This window comes from Salmo salar, chromosome 11 (assembly GCF_965601325.2).
Source record: "Salmo salar chromosome 11, fSalSal1, whole genome shotgun sequence".
NCBI lineage: Eukaryota > Metazoa > Chordata > Actinopteri > Salmoniformes > Salmonidae > Salmo > Salmo salar.
Window position 1 is genome coordinate 39,066,123 of NC_138301.1, and position 26,232 is coordinate 39,092,354.

Here is a 26,232-nt window from a genome sequence, read left to right on the forward strand (position 1 = left end):
ATTATTTTCAGGTTATTTCAAGGTTAATCATGTTTGAGGGGTAAAGTCTACAGTATATAACTTTGGCTGTGCACATTTAATAGTCACCACTAGGTTTCAGCATGGTGCTGTCTAGACCAGAGATTTACAGCTGTGTGTATCAGTGCATCAGCAGTGGAGCCTGATAAAAGCAGTCTCCATCTATCTAATCATATTCCCTGCCTTGATGATGGGACCTGCTCAGTACCAGACCATCACAAGAACTCCCATCTGTCTGTTAGGGCTGAGATAGGTCTGCCTCTGGTCACCTCCACCAGCCTGTTATTAACTTAGTAACTCTGACTGATCTACGTACAGGTGCATTGTAGGCCGGTATCACACCCAGATCAGATCAGTCCAGGAACTGGCTAATCTAGGTGTCTTTAAAGGGCCCTATATTTGTCTTAACTGAATAGATTCTGGGAGAACATCCAAACCTAAGTGTAAACGTGATGGCTAATGTGTTGGGATGGGAGAAGTTGGTTCATTGAGTTTAAAAATGGTGTTCTTCCTTCCGGTCCAAATCTCCACTGACCTCATGAGTTAAGGGTGTGGAAGAGAACATGTGGAGAGGGGACTGATTTAAATACCTGCTGCTATTTGCTGCTGACACAACCTCATATGTAACAATCTGATATGCACAGTAAACTAGCCAATCAAAAATAGTCTTGTTGAACGTAGCTGTGTGTGTTGGTGCATTTCACATGGATACATACTAGAATACATCTTAATGGTGGATTGGCTGAACTCTAGTCATGTGGTTTGGAGGACAGTTGATTTTAATGTGGCCTAGGACACGAAGACACACTCAATAACATGCTTCCTAGAGGAAGTATTCCTGCTGTTCATTAAGGCAGGGTGTACATCAATATTTCTCCACCTTGCACACAATAGCTTCCACTACAGCTGATAATCAACTGAGAATGAGTTGTTTTGCAGCTCATTTACCCTGGGCTCTATTAAACCTATTCACAGTGACAAAGTCCTCTGAAGGAGAGATATCCATAACAGATCACAACACTAACGATGTGCCCTCCACACCATAATGTTGTCATATCATCTGGGCCTTTACTAGATACCTAGCCCCAAGTCAATCAGCCCTTTACCAGACACCTAGCCCCAAGTCAATCAGCCCTTTACCAGACACCTAGCCCCAAGTCAATCAGCCCTTTACCAGACACCTAGCCCCAAGTCAATCAGCCCTTTACCAGACACCTAGCCCCAAGTCAATCAGCCCTTTACCAGACATCTAGCCCCAAGTCAATCAGCCCTTTACCAGACACCTAGCCCCAAGTCAATCAGCCCTTTACCAGAAACCTAGCCCCAAGTCAATCAGCCCTTTACCAGACACCTAGCCCCAAGTCAATCAGCCCTTTACCAGACACCTAGCCCCAAGTCAATCAGCCCTTTACCAGACACCTAGCCCCAAGTCAATCAGCCCTTTACCAGACATCTAGCCCCAAGTCAATCAGCCCTTTACCAGACACCTAGCCCCAAGTCAATCAGCCCTTTACCAGACACCTAGCCCCAAGTCAATCAGCCCTTTACCAGACACCTAGCCCCAAGTCAATCAGCCCTTTACCAGACATCTAGCCCCAAGTCAATCAGCCCTTTACCAGACACCTAGCCCCAAGTCAATCAGCCCTTTACCAGACACCTAGCCCCAAGTCAATCAGCCCTTTACCAGACACCTAGCCCCAAGTCAATCAGCCCTTTACCAGACACCTAGCCCCAAGTCAATCAGCCCTTTACCAGACATCTAGCCCCAAGTCAATCAGCCCTTTACCAGACACCTAGCCCCAAGTCAATCAGCCCTTTACCAGACACCTAGCCCCAAGTCAATCAGCCCTTTACCAGGCACCTAGCCGCAAGTCAATCAGCCCTTTACCAGACACCTAGCCCCAAGTCAATCAGCCCTTTACCAGACACCTAGCCCCAAGTCAATCAGCCCTTTACCAGGCACCTAGCCGCAAGTCAATCAGCCCTTTACCAGACATCTACTGTAGCCCCAAGTCAATCAGCCCTTTACCAGACACCTAGCCCCAAGTCAATCAGCCCTTTACCAGACATCTACTGTAGCCCCATGTCAATCAGCCCTTTACCAGACACCTAGCCCCAAGTCAATCAGCCCTTTACCAGACACCTAGCCCCAAGTCAATCAGCCCTTTACCAGACACCTAGCCCCAAGTCAATCAGCCCTTTACCAGACACCTAGCCCCAAGTCAATCAGCCCTTTACCAGACACCTAGCCCCAAGTCAATCAGCCCTTTACCAGACACCTAGCCCCAAGTCAATCAGCCCTTTACCAGACATCTACTGTAGCCCCAAGTCAATCAGCCCTTTACCAGACATCTACTGTAGCCCCAAGTCAATCAGCCCTTTACCAGACATCTACTGTAGCCCCAAGTCAATCAATTTCAGATTGTGCTGTAGGTTAATAGTAGGGAGTTTTCTCTCTGGCAGGCAGGCAGGCAGAGGTTGCCCAACACCACTGTGTGAGAGAGCTCCTCCACTCCTCTCTCTCCTCCACTCCTCCACTCCTCTCTCTCCTCCACTCCTCTCTCTCCTCCACTCCTCTCTCTCTCTCCTCCACTCCTCTCTCTCCACCACTCCTTCACTCCTCTCTCTCCTCCTCTCCTCCACTCCTCTCTCTCTCCTCCACCTCTCTCTCTCCACCACTCCTTCACTCCTCTCTCTCCTCCTCTCCTCCACTCCTCTCTCACTCCTCTGCTCCTCTCTCTCCACCACTCCTTCACTCCTCTCTCTCCTCCTCCACTCCTCTCTCTCTCCTCCACTCCTCTCTCTCCTTCACTCCTCTCTCTCCTCCACTCCTTCACTCTCTCTCCTTCACTCCTCTCTCTCCTCCACTCCTTCACTCCTCTCTCTCCTCCACTCCTTCACTTCTCTCTCTCCTCCACTCCTTCACTTCTCTCTCTCCTCCACTCTTCACTCCTCTCTCTCCTCCACTCCTTTCTCTCCTCCACTCCTCTCCTTCACTCCTCTCTCTCCTCCACTCCTTCACTCCTCACACTCCTCTGCTACTCTCCTCTCTCCTCCACTCCTCTCCTCCACTGCTCTCTCCTACACTCATCTCCCTCACTCCTCCCTGTCCTCCACTCTCCTCTCTCTAGTCTACATGCTTTCCCTTCCGTTTGAAGAACAACATTAGTATGCTACCCCATCTGAATGGTTTTTACAAGAGTTTCTTTTGAAGTGACTGCTAGTTAGTGAAGTAAACAGAAGTGTCTGTAGGATATCCAGTCTCAAACAGGACTGTAGATCCTCTATATCAGGATGTGCTGTGTAATCCGGGTGTCAAACACTGTAGCTACTGTGTGTCTCTGCTGTCTAATCAGACCCTTATATCAACTGGATTGTTATGCAGCATTCAGTATCTTAGTAGTTCTTAGTAGTAACTGTTGGTTGGGACCCACTTATGGGTCATGGGAGGACTACGATTTTTTTGTTTGTTTTATTCATCTGTTGCTAGTTAATTCTTTAAAATTGGCCCAAAGAGCTCATTCCCACATCAATGTGTGGAATTCAGTAGCTTTATCAAGAGAGTATGAGACCAGGCCTCTTCTGCTGCTACAAATCAGTCATGTCTCGAGACCTGAATATGACTCAAGTCAAAACCTGCAACAAGATTCTGAACTGGACTTTGAAGTATGTTTAAGTTTCTAAATATGTAAAGGTGAAGTGTTGTCGGGTTATGACGGGCATCTGTGAACAGACAACACCATCCATTGAGAAACCCTGAGTACTGTCTATGAACAGACAAGACCATCCATTGAGAAACCCTGAGTACTGTCTGTGAACAGACAAGACCATCCATTGAGAAACCCTGAGTACTGTCTGTGAACAGACAAGACCATCCATTGAGAAACCCTGAGTACTGTCTGTGAACAGACAAGACCATCCATTGAGAAACCCTGAGTACTGTCTGTGAACAGACAAGACCATCCATTGAGAAACCCTGAGTACTGTCTGTGGGCTGGGAAGGTCTTGTCAGATTCTTCACTTCACTAGACACAGTGATGGACACCAACATTATATCCTTTCCTCAAAATCTGGTGAATATCCGATTTATAAAAGTTATATTTCGACAGCAGGTAACACAAGCATTGGTAAGTTAACCTAAATGAATACTGTGTGGACTGGGAATATGTTGTCAGATTCCTAATTTCACTAAGAATACTGATGACACAGACATTTTGCAGTTTTGCTAGAACTCTGGGTAATGACCAGTTCAGCCAGTAATATGTCTGCATGTGTAAATCCAGTTATTGGTAGCCTAAATGTACTTAGTGAGATGCGTTTAGGGACCCTGAAAACTGTGACAAGCACTTTCCTGATCTAGTAGGCTAAACTAGGCCATTAAGTCACATCAGTGTCAGAGAACCTGTTAAACCAATTAAGCATCCCTATACTGATTGACAATCTTTCTCCTGAAGCCAAGTTGTTGCTGCCTTGACAAACAAGATGTTGACGTAGCGTTGGGGAATGCAGGTTAAGAAGTCTGTCTTCTCTGGGACAATATGGGATATGGAAACCCAGAGAATGAATGAGTCTAGGTATGTAACTGTCAGCTGTTGAGTAACAATAGTATCTCTATTGCTGAGGCAGCTACTCTGTTGGTTGAGCTCGGACCAGAGACCGAGGGAGGGTATGAATATGGATATGAATTTCAATGAATGTTTACAACAGTGGGAAAAGAAATAGGACTCACATTTGGGGATTTCAAATGTCCTCCGGCCTGATCTCAATCTCTGGACATTGTTATACTTTGAATGATATTGTGTGAGCAAACCACATGACAGTGAGTGGTCTAGACCGGACGGCCTCACGTCAGCCTATTCTGAAATCCTTTATCTTTATCCCCCACACCCTCATATTGTGTAACCACAGAGAAGGAATACATTCATTGAAACAGGATACGCAGAAGTTCTTCTGACCTTCTTCTCCCAAAGTGGCAGCAGACCCAGGGTTTTGTTGAGGAATGTAACACTAGAAGCCATGTGCATCTGTCACAGAGTTCTCAATAACACTTTTCCTTCAGCCTGTTGCCATAGGAACCATATAAATGTAAAATAATATCTATTATATTTTGACAGACACTTGTAGTCTCTAAACGGTGTATTTAAATGATATTTCTGGGAAGTTGTCTAGGACTGTAATTTTCTGAATTTATTTCTGAACAAATAGTTGAATGTCCCAGTTGCACTGAAAGACAGGCCAAATGGGTTCATTTCCTTCTGAGACAATCTTTACTTCATAAGGCTGACATCCAACTTGAGCATGAAATTCTGTAATCAAAATGTCATTAGAGATGATTGGCCCTGTGACAGCCAAAAGAAGAGAATTCCACATTAACTTATAAAACAATTCTCACATTTTATTCAAGCTTTCACATTCAACTCTTCACATGAGTGAATTAAATAAAATCTATTTGTACACTGCATTTTTACAACATTTACATCACCTTTGTCTTTTTTTTTTTTTTTACAAATAATACATGAGTTATTTACTTAAATATCACCCTAGTTAGCTACAGATCATCACTTGACAATCTGCTTCCAAAGTACTGGACAAAGATCTCAGGATGCCCCTTGTAGAACTGTCCTAGCAAGCGTCTCTTCTCTTTGTTGGACAGTTTGGGGTTCTCGTGGATTGTCTTCAGTAGAGCCCATAGTTCCTCTTTGGTCGTCTTCTGTTTGCTCTCCACGTACGCTTTTCCATTGACTCGCCTGCAATATGTAGAGCCTGAGTGAAGACAAAGATAGAGAGGGAATTACGTCTTCATTCACCACACAAAACACAGAAGGTAGGTAAAGCTTTGTCAGATATTAGTAAAGATAAACAGACAATCAAACAAAACAGACACCAAAAGCTCCCATACCTGTTAAGACTTGTGGGTCTTTCCCCTTCACAATGTTGGTCAGTCTATCGCTCACAAGTTTGTGCAACGACACTGGAATCTGAAAGGAGAGGATCATATAAGTTAAACCATGTGATCAGTGCTGCTTTCATCTGTTTAATCTCACACACACAACTGTGTGTTTACAAACTGTACTCACAGTTTGAGCTCGACTCCAATATTAAAGCTATCAGAGATATGGTAGCCTGGCTAGGCTCTAGCGTTGCAATTCTCTATCACGTCCTCTCTACCCTCACGCTACTGACATGTAGCCATTACACACTTTACACACATTACACACCAAAAAAGGGTTCCAAAAGGTTTCTTTGGCTGTCCCCATAGGAGAACCCTTTTTGGTTCCAGGTAGAACCATTTTTGGTTCAAGGTAGAACCTTTTCGGGTTCCATGTAGAACCCTCTGTGGAAAGGGTTCTACATTGAACACAAAATGTTTCTACCTGGAACCAAGAAGGGTTCTTCAAAGGGTTCTCCTATGAGGACAGCCAAAGAACCATTTTAGGTTCTAGAAAGCACCTTTTTTTCTAAGAGTGTTCAGATCAGTGTCTTTCATGAAGTCCTATTCAAAGTCCATCCCACTGTTATAGTAGTAAACAGTCTATTAACAGACTGTTATAGTAGTAAACAGTCTATTAACAGACTGTTATAGTAGTAAACAGTCTATTAACAGACTGTTATAGTAGTAAACAGTCTATTAACAGACTGTTATAGTAGTAAACAGTCTATTAACAGACTGTTATAGTAGTAAACAGTCTATTAACAGACTGTTATAGTAGTAAACAGTCTATTAACAGACTGTTATAGTAGTAAACAGTCTATTAACAGACTGTTATAGTAGTAAACAGTCTATTAACAGACTGTTATAGTAGTAAACAGTCTATTAACAGACTGTTATAGTAGTAAACAGTCTATTAACAGACTGTTATAGTAGTAAACAGTCTATTAACAGACTGTTATAGTAGTAAACAGTCTATTAACAGACTGTTATAGTAGTAAACAGTCTATTAACAGACTGTTATAGTAGTAAACAGTCTATTAACAGACTGTTATAGTAGTAAACAGTCTATTAACAGACTGTTATAGTAGTAAACAGTCTATTAACAGACTGTTATAGTAGTAAACAGTCTATTAACAGACTGTTATAGTAGTAAACAGTCTATTAACAGACTGTTATAGTAGTAAACAGTCTATTAACAGACTGTTATAGTAGTAAACAGTCTATTAACAGACTGTTATAGTAGTAAACAGTCTATTAACAGACTGTTATAGTAGTAAACAGTCTATTAACAGACTGTTATAGTAGTAAACAGTCTATTAACAGACTGTTATAGTAGTAAACAGTCTATTAACAGACTGTTTGAGTAGTAAACAGTCTATTAACAGACTGAGTAGTAAACAGTCTATTAACAGACTGTTTGAGTAGTAAACAGTCTATTAACAGACTGTTATAGTAGTAAACAGTCTATTAACAGACTGTTATAGTAGTAAACAGTCTATTAACAGACTGTTTGAGTAGTAAACAGTCTATTAACAGACTGAGTAGTAAACAGTCTATTAACAGACTGTTTGAGTAGTAAACAGTCTATTAACAGACTGTTTGAGTAGTAAACAGTCTATTAACAGACTCTTTGAGTAGTAAACAGTCTATTAACAGACTGTTTGAGTAGTAAATAGTCTATTAACAGACAGTGTCAACAGTCTCAGCACACTGACCCAGTGGTCTTTAGTCTATATAGTTCAGGCACAAGTGCAAAACATCATATTAATCCCCCACCTACCCACACACATGCGCACACGAACACCCACGCTCACCCACACCTACCTGTTCCCCTATTCACACACACACACACACACACACACACACGCCTATCTGTTCACTTATTCACACACACACAGTCTGATAAAAGATGAGTGCACACACACCTTGAAGACGTCACAGTGGTTTTCCACCATAAACAGCACCAGTAGGTCAACCTTCCCCTTGGCCAGTCTCACGCTGTAGACGATGGCACTGGAGAAAGATCTCTTCACCGCCATCCTGTTCTCTACCTGGAAAACAACACAACGTTCACGTCTACGTACATACACAATATAGAGAGTGGCTGCTAGATATGATCCTTGACCTCTTGGAGTAGTTTGGAACACACAAACACACAGTCAGGGAGAGCTATAGTAGTATACACACACACACACCCCTCACCTCTTTGTGCAGTTTGACCTCCTGTGGTTTGGCAGCGACAGCCATGAATCGCAGAAGTCTGCGTAGTTCCTCTTTACTGCGAGAGTCCTGTAGTTTCAGACACAGCTGTAGGGCCTCTAGAGCCTGCTCCCTCTTCCCATTCACTATGGACACACACAGAAGACAGGATAGGTGTTAGCGTCCCTGACAGCCTGGGAGGAATCACAGGTGTGTGAATTCATGAGAGAGGATCTTAGCCAAACTAGTTGATAAACCCAGGTGTGGCTTCAGGGTCCTCGCTGAGAGTCAGCAGAGAAATCTGAACCCCCCTTTCTGTCCCCAGTCATGACGTTTGGGCTTACTGGTACTGGTTTAATCAGCTGAATTAATCCTTTGCATAATACTTGTTATTAAAAAGTCTAAACCCATTTAGACAGGGGAAATGCCCCAGAGCACATTGACCATGTATATGGCTGTCTTACCCAGTAGTTCAGAGATGCTGGAGTGGATGTCGAAGACGTGGTTGCTGAGTAGTGGAGGGTGCTGTGTCTCTCCGTAGTGCTGGACCAGGATCCCATACACCAGTCTCTTACACTGGCCCTGGTCCTCACCGCAGCGGGGCAGACCCCTGCTCACCTCAACCACCAAGTCATCTGGCAGGAACTCCAGACAGTCCACCGCCGCCGACAACCACTCATCAGCCCTGAGAGAGGGAGGGAGGAGATTATAAGTGATGGAGTAAATGAAACCAATCTAAAGAGGACAGAGAAGAAGAGAGATTAGAGAGAGAAAGAAAGAGAGAGAGAGAGAGAGAGAGAGAGAGAAAGAGATCATAGAGAAAGAGAGAGGAGAGGAGATGAGAGTATTTTGCTTTTGTTTATTATCTATTTCACTTGCTTTGGCAATGTAAACATATGTTTCCCATGCCAATAAAGAGAGAGAGGGGAGAGGAGAGAGAAAGATCAGAGAGAAACAGACAGGTTCAATCAAGCTGCTCTTGACTTTCAGACAACCACAGCCCAGTGACTGCAGTCAGTTGGCCATTTGTCCCTGAGTGCCAGAGAGCCCTGCGGGCAGCATCAATACAGAGAGAGGCCCTCGCTGACACGCACACAAACACCAGCTCCATTACATAACACTGCCCTGCTGTGACAGAGGCTACGCTAGGCGTCTGGCTGCAACATGTTGAAAGGCTGGACATACAGTACACACGCCAACCAAAGCCTAACAAGACTACCGGCCATACATTTCTGCCCAGTCAGATAAATATGTAGACTATGATTCACAGGGAGTGGGAGAGAATGGAGATGTCACTTTATTAGAGACAGGCCTTCTTTGATCAAAATCGGATGTATAACACAAAAGTTATTGAATGTGCTCAGCAAGCTTTAACTGTAGCTAGTCAGTCAATCAGCCTTATGCCTGTGAATGTCCTTTCACTGTCCTTACCTATGCCTGGAACAAACAATTAAATGGAAGAGGGTGGGGGCATGAGGAAGGATAGAGAGACGGAGAGAAGTAGTAGAAATAGGACTAGTAGTAGTAATAGTAGGACTAATATTAGTAGTAGTAGTAGTAGTAGTAGTAGTAGGACTAATATTATTATTATTAGTAGTAGTAGTAGGACTAATATTAGTAGTAGTAGTAGTAGTAGTAGTAGTAGTTGTAGGACTAATATTAGTAGTAGTAGTAGTAGTAGTAGTAGTAGGACTAATATTAGTAGTAGTAGTAGTAGTAGTAGTAGTAGGACTAATATTATTATTATTAGTAGTAGTAGTAGGACTAATATTAGTAGTAGTAGTAGTAGTAGTAGTAGTAGGACTAATATTATTATTATTAGTAGTAGTAGTAGGACTAATATTAGTAGTAGTAGTAGTAGTAGTAGTAGTAGTTGTAGGACTAATATTAGTAGTAGTAGTAGTAGTAGTAGTAGTAGGACTAATATTAGTAGTAGTAGTAGTAGTAGTAGTAATAGTAGGACTAATAGTGGTAGTAGTAGTAGTACTAATTATAGCAGTAGTAGTAGTAGTAGAAGGACTAGTAGTAGTACTAGTAGGATTAGTAGTAGTAGTAGGACTAGTAGTAGTCATAGAAGTATGACTAGCAGTGGTAGGACTAGTAGTAGTAGAAGAGTAGTATAACTAGTAGTAGTAGTAGTAGTAGTAGTAGTAGTAGTAGTAGAACTAAGAGTAGTAGTAGTAGTAGTAGTAGTAGAACTAATAGTAGTAGTAGGACTTGTAGAAGTAGGACTAGTAGTAATAGGACTACTAGTAGTAGTAGTAGAAGTAGGACTAGTAGTAGTAGTAGTAATAGTAGTAGTAGTAGTAGTAGAACTAATAGAAGTAGTAGGACTAATAGTAGTAGTATAACTAGTAGAAGAGTAGTATAACTAGTAGTAGTAGTAGTACTAGTAGTAGTAGTAGTAGAACTAATAGTAGAAGTAGGACTAGTAGTAATAGGACTACTAGTAGTAGTAGTAGTAGTACTAGTAGTAGTAGTAGAACTAATAGAAGTAGTAGGACTAGTAGTAGTAGTAGTATAACTAATAGTAGTGGTAGGACTAGTAGAAGTAGGACTAGTAGTAATAGGACCACTACTAGTAGTAGTAGTAGTAGAACTAATAGTAGTAGTAGGACTAATAGTAGTAGTATAACTAGTAGTAGTAATAGTAGTAGTAGAACTAATAGTAGTAGTATGACTAATAGTAGTAGTATGACTAGTAGTAGTAGTAGTAGTAATAGTAGTAGTAGTAGGACTAAGAGTAGTAGTATAACTAGTAGTAGTAGTAGAACTAATAGTAGTAGTAGGACTAATAGTAGAAGTAGGACTAGTAGAAGTAGGACTAGTAGAATGACTAGTAGTAGGACTAGTAGTAGTAGAAGAAGGACTAATAGTAGGACTAATGTTAGAAGTAGGACTAGTAGTAAGACTAATAGTAGGACTAATAGTAGTAGTAGGACTAATAGTAGTAGTAGTAGTAGTAGTAGGACTAGTAGTAGGACTAGTAGAAGCAGTAGTAGTAGAAGTAGGACTAGTAGTAGGACTAGTAGTAGGACTAGTAGTAGTAGAAGTAGGACTAGTAGAAGCAGTAGTAGTAGAAGTAGGACTAGTAGTAGTAGGAGTAGAAGTAGGACTAGTAGTAGTAGGACTAGTAGTAGGACTAGTAGTAGGACAAGTAGTAGGACTAGTAGTAGGACTAGTAGAAGTAGTTGGACGATTAGTAGGACTAGTAGTAGGACTAGTAGTAGGAGTAGTAGAAGTAGGACTCATAGTAGGACTAGAAGTAGGACTCATAGTAGGACTAGTAGTAGGACCAGTAGAAGTAGTAGGACTAGTAGAAGTATGACTAGTAGTAGGACTAGTAGAAGGACTAGTAGTAGGACTAGTAGAAGTAGTAGTAGAAGTAGGACTAGTAGAAGTAGTAGTAGTAGTAGTAGTAGAAGTAGACCTAGTAGTAGTAGTAGTAGAAGTAGGACTAGTAGTAGCAGTAGGACTAATAGTAGTAGTAGGACTAGTAGTAGTAGTAGAACTAATAGTAGTAGTAGGACTAATAGTAGTAGTAGTAGGAGTAGTAGTAGCAGTAGTAGTAGAACTAATAGTAGTAGTAGGACTAAAAGTAGTTGTAGGACTCATAGTAGTAGTAGTAGTAGTAGGACTAATAGTAGTAGTAGTAGAAGTAGGACTAGTAGTAGTAGTAGTAAAAGTAGGACTAGTAGTAGCAGTAGGACTAATAGTAGTAGTAGGACTAGTAGTAGTAGTAGAACTAATAGTAGTAGTAGGACTAATAGTAGTAGTAGTAGGAGTAGTAGTAGGACTAATAGTAGTAGTAGTAGTAGTAGCAGTAGTAGTAGAACTAATAGTAGTAGTAGGACTAAAAGTAGTAGTAGTAGTAGGACTAACAGTAGTAGTAGCAGTAGTAGTAGACCTAATAGTAGTAGTAGGCTCTTAGTAGTAGTAGTAGTAGTAGTAGGACTAATAGTAGTAGTAGTAGTAGAAGTAGTAGAACTAATAGTAGTAGTAGTAGTAGTAGTAGCAGTAGGACTAATAGTAGTAGTAGTAGGACTAATAGTAGTAGTAAGACTAATAGTAGTAGTAGTAGTAGGACTTGTAGTAGTAGTAGGACTAATAGTAGTATTAGAACTAATAGTAGCAGTAGGACTAATAGTAGTAGTAGTAGGACTAGTAGTAGTAGTAATGTTAGAAGTAGGACTAGCAGTATGACTAATAGTAGTAGTAGTAGTAGTAGCAGTAGTAGTAGGACTAATAGTAGTAGTAAGACTAATAGTAGTAGTAGTAGTAGTAGGACTAGTAGTAGGACTAGTAGTAGTAGTAGGACTAGTAGAAGTAGGACTAGTAGTAGGACTAGTAGAAGTAGGACTAGTAGTAGGACTAGTAGTAGGAGTAGTAGAGGTAGGACTAGTAGTAGGACTAGTAGTAGGACTAGTAGAAGTAGTAGGACTAGTAGAAGTATGACTAGTAGTAGGACTAGTAGAAGTAGGACTAGTAGAAGGACTAGTAGTAGGACTAGTAGAAGTAGTAGTAGAAGTAGGACTAGTAGAAGTAGTAGTAGTAGTAGTAGTAGTAGAAGTAGACCTAGTAGTAGTAGTAGAAGTAGGACTAGTAGTAGCAGTATGACTAATAGTAGTAGTAGGACTAGTAGTAGTAGTAGAACTAATAGTAGTAGTAGGACTAATAGTAGTAGTAGTAGGAGTAGTAGTAGCAGTAGTAGTAGAACTAATAGTAGTAGTAGGACTAAAAGTAGTAGTAGTAGTAGGACTAACAGTAGTAGTAGCAGTAGTAGTAGACCTAATAGTAGTAGTAGGACTCATAGTAGTAGTAGTAGTAGTAGTAGAAGTAGGACTAGTAGTAGTAGTAGTAGTAAAAGTAGGACTAGTAGTAGCAGTAGGACTAATAGTAGTAGTAGGACTAGTAGTAGTAGTAGAACTAATAGTAGTAGTAGGACTAATAGTAGTAGTAGTAGGAGTAGTAGTAGCAGTAGGACTAATAGTAGTAGTAGGACTAGTAGTAGTAGTAGAACTAATAGTAGTAGTAGGACTAATAGTAGTAGTAGTAGGAGTAGTAGTAGGACTAATAGTAGTAGTAGTAGTAGCAGTAGTAGTAGAACTAATAGTAGTAGTAGGACTAAAAGTAGTAGTAGTAGTAGGACTAACAGTAGTAGTAGCAGTAGTAGTAGACCTAATAGTAGTAGTAGGACTAATAGTAGTAGTAGTAGTAGTAGTAGTAGGACTAATAGTAGTAGTAGTAGAACTAATAGTAGTAGTAGTAGTAGAACTAATAGTAGTAGTAGTAGTAGTAGCAGTAGTACTAATAGTAGTAGTAGTAGGACTAATAGTAGTAGTAAGACTAATAGTAGTAGTAGTAGTAGGACTTGTAGTAGTAGTAGGACTAATAGTAGTATTACAACTAATAGTAGCAGTAGGACTAATAGTAGTAGTAGTAGGACTAGTAATGTTAGAAGTAGGACTAGCAGTATGACTAATAGTAGTAGTAGTAGTAGCAGTAGGACTAATAGTAGTAGTAAGACTAATAGTAGTAGTAGTAGTAGTAGGACTTGTAGTAGTAGGACTAATAGTAGTAGTAGAACTAATAGTAGTAGTAGGACTAGTAGTAGTAGAAGTAAGACTAGTAGTAGTAGTAGTAGTAGTAGTAGTAGTAGGAGGAGGAGACATACTGTGCTTCGCTGAATGCCTTCAGGACTTCTCTGTCCAGGTAGCTGGATGTGTAGAGCAGGTCTGGGTCACTGTCCATACTGTGTAGAGGGGGCCTGGGCCGCTCCTCTCCCTCCAACAGACTCTCCAGAAGGGGGAGGTCTATCAGCTGTAGCAGCCTGAACACCGTCTGCTGGCGCCACACCTTGCCCACCACTGAGGAAAACAGGAAGACAAGTCACTATAAGGGCCAATTTACCACACATACACACATCCAAAGTAACAAACACACACTGATAATCATTCAGGGACACATGCCAACATATATTTTCTATGGACACTTACACTCCTGTGAGAGGCCGAGGATGATCATCTGTGGGGTGATGGTTGAGGTGATGTTGAGGTTCTCCAACACGTCCTCTAGTGATTTGTCTGTTTTGACCGGAGAGTGGTTGTTGGAGTACTGGTCCTCTTTACTGAGGACAAACATATTGAGAGAAATCAGTGGACATGATTGGGCCAATCACAGACCTGTTATTACTGGAACTCAAAGTAGCATTTAGAAAATAGTATTTTTCAATCACAGGTGACCAGAATATCTCTACTTAGTGAAAGATGATTTGGTGAAATTGGTGGGAAAACACATTTAGCAAAACAAATACTCTCTACCAATTTCCTTCCACACTCCTCTTTGGCTTTTGATAGAATCAGTACATTTGACATTTTAAACGCTGTACTTGGTGCAATCATACTTTGCCTCAAGAGTGAGCTTGGTGTGTTTTTATATAAAACTCCTTGGGAGCACAGTTCACCAAAACGTGTGGCTCTGACTTTACAATAACACCCTGTCTCTATCTCTATACTCTCTATCTCTATACTCTCTCTCTATCTCTATACTCTCTCTCTATCTCTATACTCTCTATCTCTATACTCTCTATCTCTATACTCTCTCTCTATACTCTCTATCTCTATACTCTCTCTCTATACTCTCTATCTCTATACTCTCTATCTCTATACTCTCTCTCTATCTCTCTACTCTCTCTACTCTACTCAATTCATTTCAATTCAAATCAAGGGGCTTTATTGGCATGGGAAACATATGTTAACATTGCCAAAGCAAGTGAGGTAGATAATATACAAAAGTGAAATAAACAATAAAAATTAACAGTAAACATTACACTCACTGAAGTCCAAAAGAATAAAGACATTATAAATGTCATATTATCTATATATACAGTGTTGTAACAATGCACAAATGGTTAAAGTACAAAAGGGAAAATAAATACCGTAATTTCCGGACTATATGCCGCAACTTTTTTCCCACGCTTTGAACCTCGCGGCTTAAACAATGACGCGGCTAATATATGGATTTTTCCCGCTTTAAATTTTTTTTGAAAGGAGATGACTTCAGTGGTTTCAGTGCACAGGAGGAGGAAGATAGTGACCAATGACTTTCTTGGTAGGCTACTGTTTACTGCTAATGTTTTATTTTTTGTTACAAGCCGTGTTTCGTTAAAGCCTATTTATTTTTGTTACAAGCCATGTTTCATTAAAGCCTATTTATTTTTGTTACAAGCCGTGTTTCGTTAAAGCCTATTTATTTTTGTTACAAGCCGTGTTTCGTTAAAGCCTGTGTAAAGTTCATTTGTTTCAATGTACCGGTAGGCACCTGTGGCTTATAGACATGTGCGGCTTATTTATGTTCAAAATATATATATATTTTTAAATTCAGTAGGTGCTACTTATATTCAGGTGCGCTCAATAGTCCGGAAATTACGGTAAGCATAAACATGGGTTGTATTTACAATGGTGTTTGTTCTTCACTGGTTGACCTTTTCTTGTGGCAGCAGGTCACAAATCTTGCTGCTGTGATGGCACACTGTGGTATTTCACCCAGTAGATATGGGAGTTTATCAAAATCAGGTTTGTTTTCGATTTCTTTGTGGATCTGTGTAATCTGAGGGAAATATGTGTCTCTAATATGGTCATACATTGGGCAGGAGGTTAGGAAGTGCAGCTTAGTTTCCACCTCATTTTGTGGGCAGTGTGCACATAGCCTGTCTTCTCTTGAGAGCCAAGCCTACGGCGGCCTTTCTCAATAGCAAGGCTATGCTCACTGAGTCTGTACATAGTCAAAGCTTTCCTTAAGTTTGGGTTAGTCACTGTGGTCAGGTATTCTGCCACTGTGTACTCTCTGTTTAGGGCCAAATAGCATTCTAGTTTGCTCTGTTTGTTTTGTTGTTAATTCTTTCCAATGTGTCAAGTAATTATCTTTTTGTTTTCTCATGATTTGGTTGGGTCTAATTGTGTTGCTGTCCTGGGGCTCTGTGGGGTGTGTTTGTGAACAGAGCCCCAGGATCAGCTTGCTTAGGGGACTCTTCTCCAGGTTTATCTCTCTGTTGGTGATGGCTTTGTTATGGAAGGTTTGGGAATCACTTCCTTTTAGGTGGTTGTAGAATTTAACGGCACTTTTCTGGATTTTGAGAATTAGCGGGTATCGGCCTAATTCTGCTCTGCATGCATTATTTGGTGTTCTACGTTGTACACTGAGGATATTCTTTGCAGAATTCTGCATAAAGAGTCTCAATTTGGTGTTTGTCCCATTTTGTAAATTCTTCGTTGGTGAGCAACCTCACAACCATAAAGGGCAATGGGTTCTATAACTGATTCAAGTATTTTTTGCCAGATCCTAATTGGTATGTCGAACTTTATGTTCCTTTTGATGACATAGAATGCCCTTCTTGCCTTGTCTCTCAGATCGTTCACAGCTTTGTGGAAGTTACCTGTGGTGCTGATGTTTAGGCCGAGGTAGGTATAGTTTTTTGTGTGCTCCAGGGCAACGATGTCTAGATGTAATTTGTGTTTGCATTCCTGGCGACTGGACTTTTTTTTTACTGTCAGGGCCCAGGTCTAGCAGAATCTGTGCAGGAGATCTAGGTGCTGCTGTAGGCCCTCCTTGGTTGGTGACAGAAGCACCAGATCATCAGCAAATAGTAGACATTTGACTTCAGATTCTAGTGGGTGAGGCCGGGTGCTGCAGACTGTTCTAGTGCCCTTGCCAATTCGTTGATATATATGTTGAAGAGGGTGGAGCTTAAGCTGCATCCCTGTCTCACCCCACGGCCCTGTGGGAAGAAATGTGTGTTTTTTGCCAATTTTAACCGCAGACTTGTGGTTTGTGTACATGGATTTTATAATGTCGTATGTTTTTCCCCCAACACCACTTTCCATCAATTTGTATAGCAGACCCTCATGCCAAATTGAGTCAAAGGCTTTTTGAAAACAACAAAGCATGAGAAGACTTTGCCTTTGCTTTGGTTTGTTTGTTTGTCAATTAAGGTGTGGGGGGTGAATACATGGTCTGTCGTACGATAATTTGGTAAAAAGCCAATTTGACATTTGCTCAGTACATTGTTTTCACTGAGGAGATGTACGAGTCTGCTGTTAATGATAATGCAGAAGATTTTCCCAAGGTTGCTGTTGACGCATATCCCATGGTAGTTATTGGGGTCAAATTTGTCTCCACTTTTGTGGATTGGGGTGATCAGTCCTTGGTTCTAAATATTTGGGAAGATGCCAGAGCTAAGGATGACATTAAAGAGTTTTAGTATAGCCAATTGGAATTTGTTGTCTGTATATTTGATCATTTCATTGAGGATATTATCAACACCACAGGCCTTTTGGGTTGGAGGGTTTTTATTTTGTCCTGTAGTTCATTTAAGGTAATTGGAGAATCCAGTGGGTTCTGGTAGTCTTTAATAGCTGATTCTAAGATTTGTATTTGATCATGTATATGTTTTTGCTGTTTGTTCTTTGTTATGGAGTCAAAAAGATTAGAGAAGGGGTTTATCCATACATCTCCATTTTGGATAGATAACTCTTCGTGTTGTTGTTTGTTTAGTGTGTTCCAATTTTCCCAGAAGTGGTTAGAGTCTATGGATTCTTCAATTACATTGAGCTGATTTCTGACGTGCTGTTCCTTCTTTTTCATATTGTATTTCTGTATTGTTTTAGTGATTCACCATAGTGAAGGATAAGACTCAGGTTTTCTGGGTCTCTATGTTTTTGGTTGGACAGGTTTCTCAATTTCTTTCTAAGATTTTTGCATTCGTCATCAAACCATTTGTCATTGTTGTTCATTTTCTTTGGTTTACTATTTGAGATTTTTAGATTTGATAAGCTGAGAAGCTGAGAGGTCAAATATACTGTTAAGATTTTCTAATGCTAAGTTTACACCTTCACTATTACAGTGGAACGTTTTGTCCAGGAAGTTGTCTAAAAGGGATTGAATTTGTTGTTGCCTAATTGTTTTTTGGTAGGTTTCCACACTACATTCCTTCCATCTATAGCATTTCTTAATATTACTCAGTTCCTTTAGCTTTGATGCCTCATACTTGAGTATTGCTCTGTTCAAGTAGACTGATTTTGCTGTGGTCTGATAGGGGTGTCAGTGGGCTAATTGTGAACGCTCTGAGAGACTCTGGGTTGAGGTCAGTGATAACGTAGTCTACAGTACTACTGCCAAGAGATGAGCTATAGGTGTACCTACCATAGGAGTCCCCTCTCTACTCTCTACTCTCTCTCTTCACTCTCTCTACTCTCTCTCTACTATCTCTCTCTCTCTTCACTCTCTCTACTATCTCTCTCTCTTCAATCTCTCTCTCTTCACTCTCTCTACTATCTCTCTCTCTTCACTCTCTCTACTATCTCTCTCTTCACTATCTCTCTCTCTCTCTACTCTCTCTCTCTCTTTCTCTCTACTCTCTCTCTCTTTCTCTACTTTCTCTCTCGCTCTTTCTCTACTATCTCTCTCCCTCTCTTTACTCTCTCTCTACTCTCTCTCTCCTCTCTACTCTCTCTCTACTCTACCTATTCTCTCTCTCTATATACGTATATATATACTCACTCTACTCTCTCTCTCTCTCTCTCTCCACTCTTTCATCTCAGTGAAACAGATTGGAGGCAGGAGGTTTTTATGGGTACAGTACTGAGCTGTCACTCAGGACCACTTCACATGGTTAGTGGGAGACCAGAGAGCCACCATGACCAATGGCCATATGATATTATCATCACACCACTTCAGTTCTCCTGTTGATCTCAGTGCAGATCTCAGTCCTCTACACTCTAGTTTCCTTAAGTCATTCTTTACAAAAAATTACAGTTTCATGTAGAATAGCTACTTAATGTTCTACACTCTTAAAGACAGAAGAGAGACACATAGCATCCACAACAGAGACTGAAAGCATTGATATCAACTCTTTATGTCTGGCCTTCCCAGAATAATGACCAACGGTGCCAAATCTGCAGGCTCTGTGACAAGTTCTCTAAACCCATAATCCCTTACAGAGCTCTGAGTCAAACCATACAGTCCCTGTCTCACTGCCTAACAAGGAGCTCTCTAACCGAATGTCTAACTGTGTGTTTGAGTAGAGAGAGAAAATACCTGTTCTTTTATACAGAGCCAAAAATCATAGGAATCATGCAAATTAGGTTTATGGGGACATTATCACAATCATCATCAAGGAGAGCCTTGATTGGACAACTGAGAAGCACCAATCAGTGAGAGTAAGCACAAGGTCGCAGAGGTCATTGGTGATACATGAGTTGAGTTTTGGGATGAAAGCCCTTATAAAATGAATCCATTGTTAATCCGCTGTTTGGGAAGGATTACGAAACATATCAACTCATGAACAAAGCTTTAAACTCAGTCGACCGTACCGTCTGAGAGGTGGGCTGTAGCTGTTCTGGTGTTTGCTCGGCGAGTCGTATCCACTCTCGATGGTGATGGTGCTCGTCGAGTGCGAGCTGGTCATGGTAGTGGGACTAGACGGAAGCGGAAGCAACCGGTACAGACTACAGCTACTGTCCTCGAAGGTGGCACGCCTCTTCTCCTTATTCCCAAAAACGTTGGTGCCCACCGCCTCGAACACCCGCGAGTCCATCAGGGCCTGGCAGAGACGTACGGCCTTGGAGCGAGGCACCTCGGCATCGCCGCAGAACCGTGACTGGATGACATGGGCCAGCACCACGTCCACAGCCTCTGACCCCAGGAAACAGTCATGGTAGGTCTTGAGCTTATGACGGTGGCGCTTGACCTGGACGCGCTGCTGGAGGTTAGTGATGATGCTGCTCCAGATGAAGGTGGCCCGGAACGGCTTACCGGCCATGCCCTGCTCTCCTGGGGGAGGGAATAGGAGGAGGGGGGGTGAGAGAGAATGAAACTCAGTAAATTCAGCACAGATCACAGTGTTCTAAAGTCCACTCTTTATATCTGAGTAGTAGAATTTACATAGCTCTTCCAACAGTTCAACATCTCCTTTACAGAGCTCTTCCAACAGTTCAACATCTCCTTCACAGAGCTCTTCCAACAGTTCAACATCTCCTTTACAGAGCTCTTCCAACAGTTCAACATCTCCTTTACAGAGCTCTTCCAACAGTTCAACATCTCCTTCACAGAGCTCTTCCAACAGTTCAACATCTCCTTTACAGAGCTCTTCCAACAGTTCAACATCTCCTTCACAGAGCTCTTCCAACAGTTCAACATCTCCTTTACAGAGCTCTTCCAACAGTTCAACATCTCCTTCACAGAGCTCTTCCAACAGTTCAACATCTCCTTTACAGAGCTCTTCCAACAGTTCAACATCTCCTTCACAGAGCTCTTCCAACAGCTCAACATCTCCTTCACAGAGCTCTTCCAACAGTTCAACATCTCCTTTACAGAGCTCTTCCAACAGTTCAACATCTCCAAAGTAAAGAACCTTCTAGGCCAATAACAATAGCACACTCACCAGCCTTGACATTACACCACATAGCACACACACACACACACACACACACACACGCACACGCACACGCACACGCACACGCACACGCACACACACACACATAGCACACACACACAGTGTAATGCTCTAACAAGCCTTGTAATGGCACCATTGGGACTAATGTCCCTCCTCAACCGATCCCCTATAACATACACAGACACTCTTCTAACACACACACACACACACACACACACACACACACACACACACACACACACACACACACACACCACACACACACACACACACACACACACACACACACACACACACACACACACACACACACACACACACACACACACACACACACACACACACACACACACACACACACACACACACACAGATGTACACACCATGCCGCACCCATCCCTCTTCATCCAACTCTGATACAATGATCAGATTGTCAGCCGCATCTCCCGGGCTATCTCAGCCACAATGATGAGATTATCAGCTTCTTGTCTCCAGGCCGATCTATCCCAGCATGCTCTTTCCTCTCCAGCCACATCAACAGGGTGGGCCGTATCCCACATCACACATCATACACACTAAACGTCATCAGATCGCACCAGTGAGGCTAATCATTTTAAACTCATCAAAAACCTTCTGTAATCTTCACATGCAGATATAATTCCAGGCAGACACACACAGCAACCCACACTTTTACCTCAAAACGCTGTGCATCAATGCAGCTATACTTCACCTGCTGCACCATAAATGGCTTATTTATCTGATGTCACCAACCACATAGACCAAGAGAAGAGAGGGGACGGGGAGAGGGGTGAGGGGAAGGGGTTAGGGGCTGGTGAAGAGGGGGTGAGGGGGAGAGGGGTGAGGGGAAGGGGCTGGTGAAGAGGGGGGAGAGGGGTGAGGGGAAGGGGCTGGTGAAGAGGGGTGTGGGGAAGGGGAAAGGGACTGGTGAAGTCCTCATTGAGATGAACAGGAGGCACAGCTTGCCTACCCCACTGCTGTCATTGACACTGGTTTTGCTGGTGGTTGTGGAAGGGAAAGGGTGTGTGTGTGTGTGTGTGTGTGTGTGTGTGTGTGTGTGTGTGTGTGTGTGTGTGTGTGTGTGTGTGTGTGTGTGTGTGTGTGTGTGTGTGTGTGTGTGTGTGTGTGTGTGTGTGTGTGTGTGTGTGTGTGTGTGTGTGTGTGTTGTAGGTCTGTGAGAAGCTTTTATTCCTCCCCCAGCGGGAACCATTTAAAGTCTGGTAAGCAAACGTCTTCAGGAAGCTGAGAATAGAACACTGGGGACTGAAGGTCATCAATCACTTCCTCACAGCACCACTACAGACTCATATGACATCACAACCTGATAAACACCATTATGACCCCAAAACACACTACTGGCTCAATGAAGACCGTGCCAGACAGCACCAGACAGAGTAGGATAAAGTTGCTCCTAAGATGATCTAACATCATGTTTTACATTATCACCCTGAATGGTTAAGGTTATGATTTGAGGAGGGTAATCTGATTCTAGATCTGTGTCAAAGGGCACCTTCCACCTGGAGCGTAGGTAGCAGGCAGTGAGCAGACATGCACTTTCCTTTCATTGACGTAACAGAACAGGTCCATAAGGAAGAAGGTGTGTGCTGGATGTCTCCTATCTCCATGAACCATTAATGTTAAACAGTTTCCCTCTTCGGACGGCACTCCGACAACACAATATCCTGTACCACTTGGAAGGTTTTGCATATTACTGATGTAACCAATGAACTATGTTGTAACAGGCACTGTCCAGTCACTACAGCTGTTTGACAGACAGCTGATAGCCTGAATAACAGCACAACTCAGGATAAAATACCAATAAAAAGATCTTAGCCTGACATGACCATCACAGCATGGTTGATAATCTGAGATGACCATCACAGCATGGTTGATAGCCTGACATGACCATCACAGCATGGTTGATAATCTGACATGACCATCACAGCATGGTTGATAACCTGACATGACCATCACAGCATGGTTGATAACCTGATAGTTGATAGCCTGACATGACCATCACAGCATGGTTGATAACCTGACATGACCATCACAGCATGGTTGATAGCCTGACATGACCATCACAGCATGGTTGATAACCTGACATGACCATCACAGCATGGTTGATAGCCTGACATGACCATCACAGCATGGTTGATAATCTGACATGACAATCACAGCATGGTTGATAACCTGACATGACCATCACAGCATGGTTGATAACCTGATAGTTGATAGCCTGACATGACCATCACAGCATGGTTGATAACCTGACATGACCATCACAGCATGGTTGATAGCCTGACATGACCATCACAGCATGGTTGATAACCTGACATGACCATCACAGCATGGTTGATAGCCTGACATGACCATCACAGGATGGTTGATAACCTGACATGACCATCACAGCATGGTTGATAACCTGATAGTTGATAGCCTGACATGACCATCACAGCATGGTTGATAACCTGACATGACCATCACAGCATGGTTGATAGCCTGACATGACCATCACAGCATGGTTGATAACCTGACATGACCATCACAGCATGGTTGATAGCCTGACATGACCATCACAGCATGGTTGATAATCTGACATGACCATCACAGCATGGTTGATAACCTGACATGACCATCACAGCATGGTTGATAACCTGATAGTTGATAGCCTGACATGACCATCACAGCATGGTTGATAACCTGACATGACCATCACAGCATGGTTGATAGCCTGACATGACCATCACAGCATGGTTGATAACCTGACATGACCATCACAGCATGGTTGATAGCCTGACATGACCATCACAGCATGGTTGATAATCTGACATGACAATCACAGCATGGTTGATAACCTGACATGACCATCACAGCATGGTTGATAACCTGATAGTTGATAGCCTGACATGACCATCACAGCATGGTTGATAGCCTGACATGACCATCACAGGATGGTTGATAACCTGACATGACCATCACAGCATGGTTGATAACCTGATGGTTGATAGCCTGACATGACCATCACAGCATGGTTGATAACCTGACATGACCATCACAGCATGGTTGATAACCTGACATGACCATCACAGCATGGTTGATAACCTGACATGACCATCACAGCATGGTTGATAACCTGACATGACCATCACAGCATGGTTGATAGCCTGACATGACCATCACAGCATGGTTGATAACCTGACATGACCATCACAGCATGGTTGATAACCTGACATGACCATCACAGCATGGTTGATAACCTGACATGACCATCACAGCATGTTTGATAGCCTGACATGACCATCACAGCATGGTTGATAACCTGACATGACCATCACAGCATGGTTGATAACCTGACATGACCATCAAAGCATGGTTGATAACCTGACATGACCATCACAGCATGGTTGATAGCCTGACATGACCATCACAGCATGGTTGATAACCTGACATGACCATCACAGCATGGTTGATAACCTGACATGACCATCACAGCATGGTTGATAATCTGACATGACCATCACAGCATGGTTGATAATCTGACATGACCATCACAGCATGGTTGATAGGCTGACATGACCATCACAGCATGGTTGATAACCTGACATGACCATCACAGCATGGTTGATAACCTGACATGACCATCACAGCATGGTTGATAGCCTGACATGACCATCACAGCATGGTTGATAACCTGACATGACCATCACAGCATGGTTGATAACCTGACATGACCATCACAGCATGGTTGATAGCCTGACATGACCATCACAGCATGGTTGATAGCCTGACATGACCATCACAGCATGGTTGATAGCCTGACATGACCATCACAGCATGGTTGATAACCTGATGGTTGATAGCCTGACATGACCATCACAGCATGGTTGATAACCTGACATGACCATCACAGCATGGTTGATAGCCTGACATGACCATCACAGCATGGTTGATAATCTGACATGACCATCACAGCATGGTTGATAGCCTGACATGACCATCACAGCATGGTTGATAACCTGACATGACCATCACAGCATGGTTGATAGCCTGACATGACCATCACAGCATGGTTGATAACCTGACATGACCATCACAGCATGGTTGATAGCCTGACATGACCATCACAGCATGGTTGATAACCTGACATGACCATCACAGCATGGTTGATAACCTGACATGACCATCACAGCATGGTTGATAACCTGACATAACCATCACAGCATGGTTGATAACCTGATGGTTGATAGCTTGACATGACCATCACAGCATGGTTGATAATCTGACATGACCATCACAGCATGGTTGATAACCTGACATGACCATCACAGCATGGTTGATAACCTGACATGACCATCACAGCATGGTTCATAACCTGACATGACCATCACAGCATGGTTGATAGCCTGACATGACCATCACAGCATGGTTGATAACCTGACATGACCATCACAGCATGGTTGATAACCTGACATAACCATCACAGCATGGTTGATAACCTGATGGTTGATAGCTTGACATGACCATCACAGCATGGTTGATAATCTGACATGACCATCACAGCATGGTTGATAACCTGACATGACCATCACAGCATGGTTGATAGCCTGACATGACCGTCACAGCATGGTTGATAACCTGACATGACCATCACAGCATGGTTGATAACCTGACATGACCATCACAGCATGGTTGATAACCTGACATGACCATCACAGCATGGTTGATAGCCTGACATGACCATCACAGCATGGTTGATAACCTGACATGACCATCACAGCATGGTTGATAACCTGACATGACCATCACAGCATGGTTGATAACCTGACATGACCATCACAGCATGGTTGATAGCCTGACATGACCATCACAGCATGGTTGATAACCTGACATGACCATCACAGCATGGTTGATAACCTGACATGACCATCACAGCATGGTTGATAATCTGACATGACCATCACAGCATGGTTGATAACCTGACATGACCATCACAGCATGGTTGATAGCCTGACATGACCATCACAGCATGGTTGATAATCTGACATGACCATCACAGCATGGTTGATAGCCTGACATGACCATCACAGCATGGTTTATAACCTGACATGACCATCACAGCATGGTTGATAGCCTGACATGACCATCACAGCATGGTTGATAACCTGACATGACCATCACAGCATGGTTGATAGCCTGACATGACCATCACAGCATGGTTGATAACCTGACATGACCATCACAGCATGGTTGATAACCTGACATGACCATCACAGCATGGTTGATAACCTGACATAACCATCACAGCATGGTTGATAACCTGATGGTTGATAGCTTGACATGACCATCACAGCATGGTTGATAATCTGACATGACCATCACAGCATGGTTGATAACCTGACATGACCATCACAGCATGGTTGATAGCCTGACATGACCATCACAGCATGGTTGATAGCCTGACATGACCATCACAGCATGGTTGATAACCTGACATGACCATCACAGCATGGTTGATAGCCTGACATGACCATCACAGCATGGTTGATAACCTGACATGACCATCACAACATGGTTGATACATACACCATAGACCAAAAGTATTGGACACGTATGA

General features: G+C 42.4%; 2 protein-coding genes across 3 annotated transcripts in view; both read right to left on the bottom strand.

Moving 5' to 3' along the window:
- Positions 1-5,392: 5,392 nt before the first annotated feature.
- Positions 5,393-26,232, bottom strand: part of LOC106593648 (DEP domain-containing protein 7) — a 28,775-nt gene continuing 7,935 nt past the window's right edge. For both annotated transcript variants that reach the window (XM_045689504.2, XM_045689503.2), the window contains exons 2-9: positions 19,519-19,978; positions 14,146-14,276; positions 13,824-14,016; positions 8,614-8,834; positions 8,153-8,295; positions 7,876-8,001; positions 5,918-5,996; positions 5,393-5,781 (exon numbers count right to left, since the gene is read on the bottom strand). In XM_045689504.2, coding sequence (XP_045545460.1) covers positions 5,567-5,781; positions 5,918-5,996; positions 7,876-8,001; positions 8,153-8,295; positions 8,614-8,834; positions 13,824-14,016; positions 14,146-14,276; positions 19,519-19,967 — 1,557 coding nt within the window. In that variant the 5' untranslated portion in view covers positions 19,968-19,978 and the 3' untranslated portion in view covers positions 5,393-5,566. The remainder of the gene's footprint in view (positions 5,782-5,917; positions 5,997-7,875; positions 8,002-8,152; positions 8,296-8,613; positions 8,835-13,823; positions 14,017-14,145; positions 14,277-19,518; positions 19,979-26,232) is intronic.
- LOC145859139 (uncharacterized) lies at positions 11,694-13,804 on the bottom strand. Its single transcript, XM_082957907.1, has one exon. It carries the CDS (start codon positions 12,958-12,960, stop codon positions 11,761-11,763), a length of 1,200 nt encoding a protein of 399 aa, XP_082814033.1. The 5' UTR covers positions 12,961-13,804; the 3' UTR covers positions 11,694-11,760.